This window comes from Pipra filicauda, unplaced genomic scaffold (assembly GCF_003945595.2).
Source record: "Pipra filicauda isolate LSUMZ 115617 unplaced genomic scaffold, ASM394559v2 scaffold128_size5466820_pilon, whole genome shotgun sequence".
NCBI lineage: Eukaryota > Metazoa > Chordata > Aves > Passeriformes > Pipridae > Pipra > Pipra filicauda.
Window position 1 is genome coordinate 2,001,852 of NW_024103751.1, and position 13,777 is coordinate 2,015,628.

The following is a 13,777-nucleotide window of genomic DNA, read 5'->3' on the forward strand; positions in this document are numbered from 1 at the left end:
GGAATGCAGTCGCAGTTTTACAAATACCAAAGACCACCTGGACTGAATCCAGCAAGCATGGTAAAAGGCAACAAGAAAGGTTTCTACAGATATATCAACAACAAAAAGAAGACTAGGGAAATCATGGTATGATTGCAGAATGAAGGTGGAGAACTGATGGCATGCAGGACATGGAGAAGGCAATGTACTTTTGTTTGGGTCTTTATGGGTAAGGCTGGCCCTCAGAAAAGTCAGGTCCCTGAGACCAATGGAAAGTCTGGAGAAAAGGAGACTTATCTTTGGTGGACAAGGATTATGTCAGGGACCATTTAAACAAACCGGACATACATAAGTTGATGAGACTTGATGAGATGCACCTGCCAAGGATAAAGGAGATGACTGATGTCATTGTGAGGTCACTCTTGATAACCTTTGAAAGCTCATGGTGGCTTACAAAGATGCCTGAGGACTGGAAGAAAGCAAACGTCACTCCTCCCTTCATGAAGGGCAATAAGGAGGACGTGGAAAACTATAGGTTCACCAGCCTCATCTCCATTCCTGTGAAGATGATGGAGAAAATTCCTGAAATCTTTTCCAAAGATATTGAAGTCAATCAAGTGCCTTAAAATAGTCAGCATGGATATACAGAAGGAAAATCAGCTTTGGCCAACCTAATAGCCTTCTCTAATGAGAAAATTAGCTTCATGAAAGAGGGAAGAAAAGTGGATGTTGCTTGTTTTTACTTTAACAGGGTTCTCAGCATTATCCCCCATAACAACCTCACTGACAAAGTGATGAACTAGATCAGTGAACAATAAGGTCTATTAAAAACTGGCTCACCTGTCGTGCTGAAAGGGTTGTAACCAGTGTCAGAAAGTCCAACCACAGGCCTGTAACTAGAGATGTATACAAAGGGTCCATAGTGGGTCTCATATTGTTTAGTATCTTTATTAATTTTCTGTATGATGGGACAGAGTGTATCCTCAGCAATCCTCCTCCCTACATAGAGGAGTGTTTGATAAAGTAGAAGTCTGTGCTGCCATTCAGAAGGACTTTTTCAGGCTGGAGAGACAGACTAACAGAAACAGCATAAAGTTAAACTAAGGGAAATGATAAGTCATGCACTTGGGGAAGAATTAAGTCCATGTACCAGCCCAGGCTGGGAGTCAAGCAACTAGATAGCAGCTTTGCAGAGGAGGACCTGGGGTCCTGGTGGAAAACAAACTGACCATGAGCCAGCAATGTGTCCTTTCAGATAAGAAAAGCAACAAAACCCTTGGTTGCATTAGGAAGAACACTGCCAACTGGTCAAAAGGTGTGATCTTTCCCCTTCCGATGAGGTGCATCTAGAGTGCTGGATCCAGTTCTGGGATCCCCAGAAGAGAGACAGGTACTTAACAGAATATGGTCCCTAGTGAGCAGCCACAAAGGTGACTAAAGGATTGAGCATCTGTCATAGAGGCTGAGACACCTGGGACTCCTTAGCCTGGAGAAGAGAAAACTCAGCAAAATCTGACGGGGGAAGATGGAACCAGATTCTCCGTGATGGCCAGTGAGAGGATAAGAGGCCATGAACACAATAAATTACCTTCAAATGAGAAAAAATATATTCTTCACCGAAAGCGTAATTGTACACTGGAAACAGAGAGGTTGGGGTGTCTCCATCCTTGGAAATATTCAAAACCTGAGTGAACAACATCCTGCACAAACTTCTCTAGTTGACCCTGCTTTGAACAGGGTCATTGTACTTGACAGTCTCCAGAAGGCTCTTTCATCCAGAGAAGATATTGGACTCAACAATTCAAAACCAAAAGCATTCTGTGATACAATTCTTCTATGATAAGCCCACAGCCCAATTCTACTTATTACAAATTAGCATTTTTAACATGGACATTAATGCATAAAATGGCTTAGCAGACGTACATATCAGAATTTTCCGTTGATCTACATGAGTCTAAATAGCTCAGACAATTAGAGTGGTTAAAGCAGAAAGAGAATGACATGGTTACAGCTGTGCCAGGCTGCTTTTCACTCCTTGGGCTTAACAGTCAACTGTCTTCTTGTGCAGAACTGTCAAGAGACAACCTTTGGTATAAATCCATCATAAGGTTTGAACTTGTACCTTCCAAACCAAATCACTACAAATTTAGTCTGTGATGGAAAGTGTTGCCCAAGGAACATTAACAATAGCTCAAACCTTTACCAATATTCAAAGTTTTCATACAAATCAGGTAATTTTAATGTAGGACTCCTACAGTCATTGCAAAGAAGGGAACTCTAAGATTTTTCCATTATTTTTAGCTTGAACTAGATTTCCTAAATAGCTGGGAAAACCATACATTGTGTGATTAGGAAAGAAAGGCATTCTCTTGGCTCTGAGAATTCCTGAAAGACAGATCTATGTGTAATTGCCAGTGTACATTTCAACATTTGGAAAAACTAAGTTCAATGACACAGAATATCATTCCTTGAAGAAGAAAAAGGTAAAAGAGAAAGCTGATATGTTTGTCCTCGAGATCAGATGCATCATTCCCTTTCATTTACATAGTCAGAATTTTTCTTAAATTCCCACAATTCTGTCATTCCAGTCCAATCTAGTGTTCTTGAATAGAAACAAGAGGAAGCATTTCCTTAATTTTGATTAGAATTATATTTCATAGAAAATTTCTAATAATGTCCATAAAATAGTTAATAATGCAGGACTGCTATAGATTTCAACTTAACAAATCTCTTAATCATAACTTTTCAAAATTTAAACCAATTAAAAGTTCTCTTTCCAAAACTCATCCTATATATCTATGTTAACTTACTTTTTTTTTCATTTTTCATGTAGCTGATTTAATATTAAGATCTTTATAGAAGATATGTGAACATGATGTTCTATTCCTATACCCCGACCATGTAGGGAAAATTCCAGTAAGATGAGTCAGTGTAATAGCTCCTCTGGGTTGGTTTTATTATTTTTATTTTTTGATTATTCTATTGCTGCAGTGATTAGGATTTCAGGCAATGAACTAAAACAATATATTACTAGACTGGCAGTCGATCAGATCACTATCACTTCAAACATCATTTAAGAAGATCTACATTTTTTATTATTTATATAGCTCCATAGTTCATGGTGCTACATAGAACAAATCAAAGACAGATTCCCTGCCCCCTAAGAGCTTACAGTCTAGGCAAGTACAAGAACAACAGGAGAAGATAACACAGGCAGGGGACAGAGAGGGGTAGTAAATAAAAAGAAAGACAATTAGATTACAGTCACATGAAAAGCTAATGTATTTATCTTGGTGGATACAAACTGGGGAGATGAGATGTTTGAGTAACTTTATTTTAAATTAGAACTATATTAAAAGGAAAGCTAGAAGAAAAGGGGTTTGAAAATAAATTTGATAGTGCCAGAGATGCTTGTAGGAAGGCAGAGAGGCAAGACTGGAAAGGAAGGGAACAGGACACTACCATATTTGAGGTTGAAAAGCAATGATCTTATAAGTCAGACAAGCCAACCTCAGCGACCCTTTCTTTTCCCATACGTCCTTGAAATTGTACCAGAAAATACAATCGCTTCTGTACACCTCATTTTGCCTTAAATATTATGTCAGTATATATTTGGGGCTGTATCGGATAAAATTTTGATTCCTCAGAAGTAGGAGTTTTGACACTTCTTTCAAAGTAGTCAGTACATCAGTCATCGTATTTTGTGTTTATTGATATATTTGGAGACTCTGACGTATTTGGAGACTAAGTTAAGTTGTGTCTCAAGTATACAGTACATATCCTTCAATAATAAAAATACAAAAATTATTTTATAGCATTATCATTTACCTCTTTTGATGCCATTACCTCTGCTCATGACTATTTTTCCCTGAAAACATTTTGATTTTGTAGAGTATCAGGGCACTTCTCCTACTTTTATTTGAGGGTTTGGATTTTTGTGGGGGATTTTTTTCTTTCATAAATTATGTTTTTTTCATTCTGAAATATTAACTAGTTAGTGAAATAGGACTAAATAATGTTATTTTGGGTTTTGGAAACACTCTATGGATGAAACCAGGAAGGATTAATGCACAAAGCCTTAAGTAATATTAAAATGAAAAAAAAAGGTTATTTCAAGCCTATACTGAATTCTTCAACTGAAATTTGAGATAGAAATTGAGATAAAAATTGAGATAAAACCTGCCAGATACTCCCTGGATATGTCTGTACTTATGTTTATGTGAAATGAGAATACTATGAAATGACCTGCTGATGTCTATAATTGGACAAATCCTCATTCACTATAAAGCACCACAGATCTCTTGATTTCATCCAACTATTTGGTTCACAATTTTTGCTACTAGTCCTTCACAAATGATGTTTATTTTATCAATAAGATAAAAGGGATTTTGTAATTTTTTCTATAATATTCACATAGTTATCTATTGCTATACAACCATGCTGAGCCAACTTGAAGATCTAAATTGTATGTCTTGAGAATTCTTAAAGATTATACGTCTCTATTTTCATTGAAGCAGACACAGGGGAAAAAAACCCTTCCTATTCAATTTTTACCTCCAATTGTCATCCACCAGGTAGGACCATACTACAGAGCTACAACTGCTTAAAAAGTCTTCTCTAGAGTGACTTTCAAGGTCAAACAGAGAAGCACCCATCTTCCCATCCTGGGAAATCAGCAGACTAGTTAAGTTGTTACATGAAACCACATAAAGCAGTCATGTACAGATTCTGAATCTTCGTGGGCCAGATACTCACTTGATTTTAACTGGTGTAGTTCCATCAATTTTAATGACAGTGTATAAATTTATACTACATGAGAATTTGGGAATTTGAAACTAGCCTTTCAGAGGCCTTTCAAAATGAGGAAGTTTTTTTCAGAACTGAGGATTTTGTTCATAACAGCGAAAGGAAAATGAACTATTGAGCTTTTTGGAGGACAAAACTACCAGTAGTATTTTCTACTGCTTTGGGGTCAGGTTTTCGTTAGTCAATTTTCTGTAAATGCCTTAACAGATAAATAATTACAAATGCATAACAAAGTAAAAGCATGAGTTAATGTATGACTTTAAAAAAATAAACACATTATCCTACTATGAATCTGTGGAGCCATGCACTTCTACTCTTGATATAAATCTCCAGTTACTTTGCATATTTCCTTTAATAATGGAAGGCTGAAATTCTCACTAAAATCTTAATTCATCACACTACTTTTGTGATAGGAGTTTTTTTCCCTGGGGGACTTTGACCCAATAAAACATTTGGAACATATTCTGCATTCACACTTACTTTGGCTCACATAAAGCTTAATGAATATTAGTCAGGTACATCAGGTTGAGAATAAAACCTTGCTTATATCAACATCCTCAATGGAAAAAAGAAAGGTTTGTTTGAATATAATACAGCATTTTATTACATGATTTTACAAATTTTATTGTAAATCATCAATCAAATGCAATAGCCAATTTTTTTTCATTCCAAGCCATCATAATTAGGAGTTTTCATTGTGTTGTATGACAGTTACTCTTTCCCCTTTGTGTTTTAAAGAATTAACTTAAATATAAATTATGTAAGTATACTCATTTCCAGAATAATTGCTAAAGGTGTTTTTATCTTGTTTATACCTCAGACAAAGATAACCTGTTCTCTATTATCACATAAATGGGGATGAAACTCACAAATATAAGAGAATTTGCTTTCTCAGTCCCTGCTCACAATGGAAATGGCCAGCTCAATCTCTATGAAGATATATGATAACTGGGTAGTAGACACAAACCTCCCATTTCCCCCTAAATTTCATTATATAATTTCTACAATTTGAATTGTATGTCTTATAATCCTGTGCTATAAAGATGGTGATAAGACTAAATTAAGTGCCAGTAAACAAATGAACTTATTACTCACCAGTGACTGATAATTTATAATAATTTCAATGTTTTGTTGTGGGTTTTTTTAATTAGTCAAAATAATTATTTTCCATGTAAAGACCATCTTCATAATCTTTTTTGGTTGACATAATATTCCTACATAATCCATCCTATGCATTTCTTGTTGAAATACAAATAAATTTACAGTAGAAAGAGGTGCAAGATTCAGCATCTGTACGGCAGTATTTCAAAATGTTAAGTCCAGGAACTCACCACAGTCAGGACATATAAATTAGCTTTGAAGCAGCTAAGAGCCAGATCCTGCAAATTGTAGCACAGTGTACCGTAAAGGCTTCTCTCAGAAATCCCAGCAAACTGTCTTGCCACACATTTAGTGGCAAGAATTGTCAGGATAGGGCACTAAGCTGAAGCTAAGTACCAGTACTGACACAAAGTACTGTACATACGTTGCTCAAATCACACAGCAAAACCAAAACAACTAAAACTGACATAAATTTAATTCTTTCTTTTCATTTTTTTCTTTTTTTTTTTTTTTTTAATTTTGTGCATTGGGTTCAAACAGCAAACTGAGTGCACTTTAACTTTTATCACAATGTGGTCAAGAGGTCTGTGTCTTTTACCATTTACACACAATTGTTCATGACAGCATGTTATCAGCTTAGTGGAAACCAAGGGTGTAGCATGGTAAGCAGTGGTGGTAGTGCACCTATTTTTTTATATTATATAACTTGAAAATATGTCTCTTCTAAGATTCCTTTTTCATGATAAAAATAGTTTTCACCAAACGTTGGTGGTGTGCACACACTACCACTCATGCTTGGCATCACACCCCCGACAGAAACACATGTTCTTATTTTGTTGATAAAAAGTATTAGAAAAATTTCCATACAAAAACTATTTTCATAGAAATCTTGCATTTCCACAAATAAACCTGAACATTTTTTTTTTTTGGAAAAAAAAAACTGCTCAAGAATTTTGTTCATTTAGTACTGTGACTGTATTGAAAAATGCAGTCCTCCTTAAAGTTCTCGGCATTCATTTCTTTTGGGTGACCCGTCCCACTCCCAACATCAGCGAGAATTGCACAGGCTCCATTGAGTTCAATTAGTAGCAGGAACAAGGGTTTCAAAACCCATTCAGGCTAAAATGCAAGCCCTCTATGTATGAAATATACTGCTTCCCACCCCCTTCCCTCTTTTCACAATTATAGAAAAAAAATATTAATTGCTTATATCTAAAGGTTGTAAGATACATTCCTTTGTACTAAGGAAACTTTCATTCATCTAAAAATTGGGTCAAAATTGTGGAAATATTTTTGTTGATTTTTTTAGATCAAAGTTCCAACCCAGTTAAATTTAAGTTACTTTTTTCTAAATTATTATTTATTTACTTAGTTCAGTGTCACAAACAGTCCAGAAAAAGCAGGTGAGCATCCTCATATTTATCCTTTTATTCATGGGATTCATGTTTCTTCACTTTTAACATTTCTTCCACCCAGGAAGCTCATATCGCCTGTCCAGATGGTAGTTTCAGTATACCAGCAGTTACCAACTCTTCTATGCTGGAAAGTTCAGAAGACCATATGGTTTCTTGTTCCACTACAGTTCTGAGATATTACTTTTACTAGACTCCTTCTGTGGTTTCTATGATCTTGGACGTTTATTCTCCATCTCCTGGCAACAGTTGAACTTCAAAAGGAACCTGTAACTTCTCACTTAGACTGCATTTGAAACCAGCCACAAAACTCACATGGAACATTCATTCATTCAGAATGGTGCAAACCCATGACAAACAGTGTAACCCTGCATAAATTGGTTGATCCATGATGCTTGTGATTCGAGTCTGGCCATTGCAACTGCTGAGATCACAGAGTCTCTAGTTCATAGACACAGCGGCATGAGGTAACTCATTTTATTTTGCACTTGTTGCATATTTCCACAGGAAACATTCTCGCAAGGTTGTTTGGAAAAAAGACGACAGTTTGTGCTTGGGGTATTTGGCTTCCCAGCTCTATGCCATGGTTTCTTTACCTGGCAACCTTCTATCGTTAAACGTGTGCATGTTGATAACTTCTTCTGTTTTCACAATAACAGGGGCCTGTGGCTTGTGTTTTAATCGACGCTGACACTTCAGAGACATCCTTAGCTCCTCTACCATGGCACTACAGAAGGACCTCTACGAAAGGAAATAGAGGAACAAGAAAAAAGAACGAGCTGTAAGAAATGTCCAACTGCAATGTCTAGTAGCAGAGTCACTGTATTGGCACAGCCTTGTCAGGCCTGTAACTTTCCTTTGCCTCAATCTGAAGCTCAAAGCAAATTGCTGTCTTTAAAATATGCATCACATAATAATTAAAATTACTTATAAAGCTGTGATGACAGTATAAAAATCACCTTGTCTCTACAATTATTTATCTTGCAGCTACTGACTATGGATGCAAATGATACGTAAAAATATTTCAAGCAGATTTTCTGTCAACATAGGTTAGCCTTGCAGTACAGCATCTGAATGTAATGTGTACATAAGGTATTCAGTGAAATCTCCTTAGCTGTGTTTCAAAATAATAACTTCATTTCTATATGATTTAAATAAGTGTTCCTCAACAAAACAACAAGCTTTAGTATAAAAAGTTTACCTAAATTCTTGTTTAAATACTGTTAAAATTCATTTCCATTACTGAAAACTAATATCTACTCCATTATTTTTAATATCTTCTGTATATAAACACTTTTCCCACTACTGATTATCATTGTGGGGTATGTGTTAGCAAAACAAAAAAATCAATCATTGACCTTTATGAAAAGCATATTATTAGAAAAACAGTTTATTAACATCTTTTCAGCAAAAGCTAGACCCTAAAAGCCCTTTTGCCATTTTGTAGTGCAAGAAATTTTAAAAGTAAAATAAAACCTCCCTATTCCCTCAGTCTGACTGAATTTTCAACTGCTAATAATGTGCGGAGCAATGAGCCTTGCCTTAGTGTAAGAATTGGAGCATGGATGAAACATGGAAGTAAGGAAGAGGAGTCTTACTTTTGAGATCTGTGAATTAATCACTTTTACCATATATTTTTGTTTAAATGTTTTCCAGTTAATGGAGAAATCTACTAACTAAATAACTCATCTCAGAAGCTGAGATGTTATGCCAAACCTCTGCCAATTGCTCTCATCCAAAGCAAATTTGAGGTATAATCTAGCATTTTGCATTTTTCTCTTTTAACAACAAATCTCCAGGCCAGGGAGATGATCTGGAAAAAAAGGCAAATGAACAAACAAAAACCAGACAAACAAACAAAAAAACAATAAAACAACAACAACAAAAAGACAAAGCACCTAGAATTTCTATAACTATCTCTTGACCGTTGTTTGATTTTGTGTGATTAGTGGTAGTAAATATCAAATTGTCTAATTTATCTCTCAAATAAGAACTCTGCTTCATTTCTGAACTGTTGTATCACCATTATTCATACAAATCTAGAGTTTAGAGATTAGATCCAGAAAATATTTAAGCATTTCACCCCATCTGGTTCTTTGGGAACCTAAACTGAAGCTGTGTTTCAGTCTACATTCAGCTTCCAACCTCCAGGGCTGGAAGCACTCTGAGCAGTAAGACACTCAGTTTTCCACATTAAACTTTATAGCTTTGCTTAGTCCTGGATCCTATCAGAATTCACACTCAAGTTCTCCATGCATGGTCATCAATTCAACAGGTATGCTCTGAAAGGACCTAACAAATCAAGTTCCTTAAAAATATGGCAACAGCTGAAGAAGGACATGTGGCAGATATTACACTGTTCTTCTGTGCAGCCAGTCATCAGCTGGAGCATTAGAGCTGAATGTGAAAGACGTTTGAGAGTGTCAATTTAATAGTGCCTGCCAAAGGAGATTTAAAGCTTCAGTGCCTCGGTAAACAGCTGTAACACACAGGCATTAGACCATTCCAAGGTAAAAATACTTGCAGTTTCTGCCTACTGATCCTGATCCACTTTGCATGGAAGCAGTTAACAGAGGCAAAGTGAGGGAAAGGGAGAGAGGGAAAACACGGACTGTTCTGTAGATTAGGGATGCGAGCACACAGGGGCAGAGGAAAAACTTCAGCAGTAGTTCCTGTTTCAGTAAGGACTTTTACATAAAATTCTGATTTGTGCAGAAGAATGAAAACATGAGTTGTCTCAGTCATGGGTTAGAACTCTACCTTAATTCATCAAATCCTGAAAGAAATGCCCTCTTCCTTAATCCTTTGCATGAATAAGGGAACAGGCAGGTAGGAAGAAAAGGGCAATCTTACTCTGGCTGTGATACTCTTCCTTTGAAACCTTCCTTTCTCCTACTGAGTTTGAAATAAAGGAATGATACTTAACTTGCAATAGAAAGGGTTTAACTACCTACAACTAAGAAGAGTTTAAATCGTGAGTCCAAAGGAAAGGAAGGTATATCTCTCTGGTTCAGAGTGAAGTACAAGTTCTTCAAAGGCAAATATGTTAGATCTCCATGCATAAGGTATCTTTGCTGAGCATTGTGAAGAAAGCAGGAAGCTGTACCGCCTTATTCAGCTATACTTTGAAAGAAAATATTCAATTCTCTTAGATTTTCTCTTTGTTTTTTAAGAAATTCCTGTTGCTTAACATCAAACTGCAATTATGATTATGAAACTGAAATTAACCTCAAAATCTTTCAAAAGGGCAAGATTTACTTTAGTATTCCCTATGTCTTACAGGCTAAATTGCTAAGGCTTAAAGATCTTGGCATTTCCACTATGTGATGAACCTAGCGTATAACTCAGGAATTTTATAGGGAATCCATTAGGAAGTAAATGGTGCAACTCAGCACTATACCACTTCCAGCCATTATATGGCTCTCACCTCTGGAACTAAAGACATAACATTCTGAGGAACAAAATTAATTTAATTTTAAAATGATGCATTAGCACTGAACACTTTCAAGATTTCAACCCTTGTCTTTTTTTGCCAAGACATCTAACAAGAGTGCCAAATTAGAATAAATGCTTTTTAACATGCATCATTCCACCAAAACCTTTGCAAAGATCTGTAAAGGGTATAAATTTTTAGGTAATATCAGTAGGAAAAGAATTACAATCAATATCCAAGAGGTGAGAAGATACATTTTAACATTCTGAAATATGCTGAAAATGAGATCTCAAGAAACTTGACAACACATTTTATCTGAAAATTTTACCTGGATATGAAAACTCATTAAATGAGAAATGTCAGAATTACTGACAGTTTTAAAAAAGAAGATAACCCAATTTTGAGAGTTATTTTATATAGAAAATTCTCTCATTCTGTGTTTTCAAATTATTTTACATATATTAAGTTTATGGGAACTTATCTGCACATACTGTAATAAAAATATTGTTACTGATTAAGAGAATTGTTACATATCTTCTTTTTTTTTCTCTGTTTCAAGTTTCATTCACTGAAATAGTCATGTATTTTAAACAGAGATTATTTCAAGGCTATGTAAGAGCTCCTGAATGACATCTTTATTGTTCTTTGGATTGTCTCTGAGAAATATAAGGAAAAGTTTTCACACATACAAAAAAATCATATTCAAAAATGTTAGAAAGGATTACTTTATGTTTTACTTTTTTAATTGAAATTATTAATTGTTGTCTCATTTCAATTCCAATCAGTGCAGTCTTCATTTTCTGTACAGTTAAACCTTGTGTTCTTTCAGTGTTAGGATACAACTTTTGGAATAATAGAGCAAGAAAACAAGAAGCAGGTCCAGAATACTTTTTTTTCTTGTGACAAATAAAAGACATTTTCAGATATGAGTTTAGAAAATATAATCCAATGCCTTGATCCTGAATCCAATTGACCAGTCAGATTGCTAGGGGAAAAGAGCAAAGTGTTTATAGAACTTACAGGGTACATTTCAAAACTGTTGTCTATCATGAAATTGAGCACTTTTAGTATATATTACAAGCCTCTCTCCACTTAATTCAAAGAAAATAACCTTTTGCCCCCAACTTACCTTCCACACTGCAGGCATGTTACAAGAACATCAGTTATTATTGATTTTCCACTAACCCTTACAAAATCATAAGTTGTCTTCTTAACAGCTACCAGAAAGTAAATGCTCCCTCCAAGTTATCTTAGATATAATCAAATGGTAGAAGAGTTTAAGGATAGCATAGAGCTCTTTAAACAATAGTGCAGTTTAGTGCATGTGTTTTGTCACAGCAAATCATGATAAAACATTACAAAAAAGTATACAAAAGAAAATTTTAGTCAGAACTGTAGTTCCTAGCCTTCTAACACAAAACAATTTTTAAAAAGTTCACCTCCTTAAGATGAATAAAGAAGTAACTGATACTTCTGAAGATCTTTGTCAAAAGTGAGAGCTCACAAGTCATGTAGAATCAAAATGATAATTTTGTGAAAAGTTACCACTGCTTACAATCTATTTAGACAGCTTGTGCATGGTTTTACTGCTGGAGAGAAAAAATATATCTTTGCATATATGTATTAACACAAAAGGTAGGTAATACTTACACTGTTTTCATTATTTTGATTTATAGGGATTTAGAAAGGTAATCAGAAATCATATTAGCGTTTGTTAGACATGGAATTATGAGACTACCACCATAGATTTTGCTTTCAACAGCCTAAAAAGAGCAACAGAAAGACAGGAACAGTATGCCTACCTCATTCTAAACATTCTGATTTAAGTAATTAATAGTCAATATGTTTAAAGTATAAAAATCTCCAATCATTTGCTGATTTATATTTTTCCCTTCTTTGATGCAGATAATATAACTGACAATGTTCAATAAAAAGCTTTAAAATTCACTCAGAAGTTCACTGCTTCCAGTCTTGTGTGTTAGATATTATTTGAAGCTTTGTTCAATTACCTTAAAGAAGTAAAAGCAGTAATCCTGCATTGTCTTGTTATGGGCCATTGTTCTAGCAGGACATATCCATCAAACTGCTTCTTGTCTTGAAGTTAGCTGAGAATGAATGTACCTGGGTCAGGCCTACCATCACCCTCCCTCCTAATCATTTCCTGACTCCTATGCCACTCCTTCAGGGATTTTGAATATATATATATGGAAAATCTGTCAACCTTAAAACCTCTAGACAGAAAAACAAACCCTATCAAAATATTGACTTAGGATGACAAAGAAATGAACATTAAAGGACAGAAAAAAACCTTAGAAAAAGTGAAATCATATGTAATTGTAGTTGAAGCATAAGCGTTTCAAAGAAGTTGAAGTGTACTTGTAATGATCAGCTTTTTAGGTTGCTTATTTATATACCTATTTTTAGACACGATTGTAGATCCAAGGTTGTACACATATACGCAAATACTATACATATCTACATAGACATAATATGGTTACATTAAAAATATTTTGCCACTGACTTTTCTGATGTACTACATTTTCAATTCATAGCAAGTATTATCCACAAGTACGCTGCAGACCAAATTCACACCTATCACCTGAAGATATCACCAATATATTCTCAATTTTAAACTTAGCAATTACTGCAATTACTGCACTTTTTGGTAGAAGTAGAATGAGCAATTTAGGAAGTTATTTTCAGACCAAAATGTATGTGAGATTTCATTCCCTACTCAAATTAAGACAATAATATCAAACAAAAGGAAAATTTTAATTCCACAAATCAAATTCTGCTTTCACCATAGTATCTAGAAAGTCAAGACCAGTAGAGTAGTTCCAGTCAACCTGATGAAGCATGAAATACTTCACTCTGTAACTGAATGGAATGCTGGTTTTTTCAAGGTCTGTTGTAGCTGTTTGATAGAGATGATCAACAAAAGTCTGATGGGACTGACCTTTCCCATAACAAAAAAACCACTGAAACCCAGTACTTACTGAGTTTTACAATTATGTGATCAATATGTCATCCTTAGATGACATACAGG

The 13,777-nt window shown here is 35.1% G+C and overlaps 1 protein-coding gene across 5 annotated transcripts in view; it reads right to left on the reverse strand.

Annotated features, from left to right (window-relative positions):
• Positions 1-2,923: 2,923 nt before the first annotated feature.
• Positions 2,924-13,777, reverse strand: part of GRIK2 (glutamate ionotropic receptor kainate type subunit 2) — a 366,123-nt gene continuing 355,269 nt past the window's right edge. For 4 of the 5 annotated variants that reach the window (XM_027731497.2, XM_027731487.2, XM_039390663.1 and 1 more), the window contains one exon: positions 7,943-8,039. In XM_027731497.2, coding sequence (XP_027587298.1) covers positions 8,026-8,039 — 14 coding nt within the window. In that variant the 3' untranslated portion in view covers positions 7,943-8,025. Of the gene's footprint in view, positions 8,040-13,777 lie in introns of all 5 variants that reach the window. The other variant, XM_027731507.2, reaches the window with a different exon arrangement.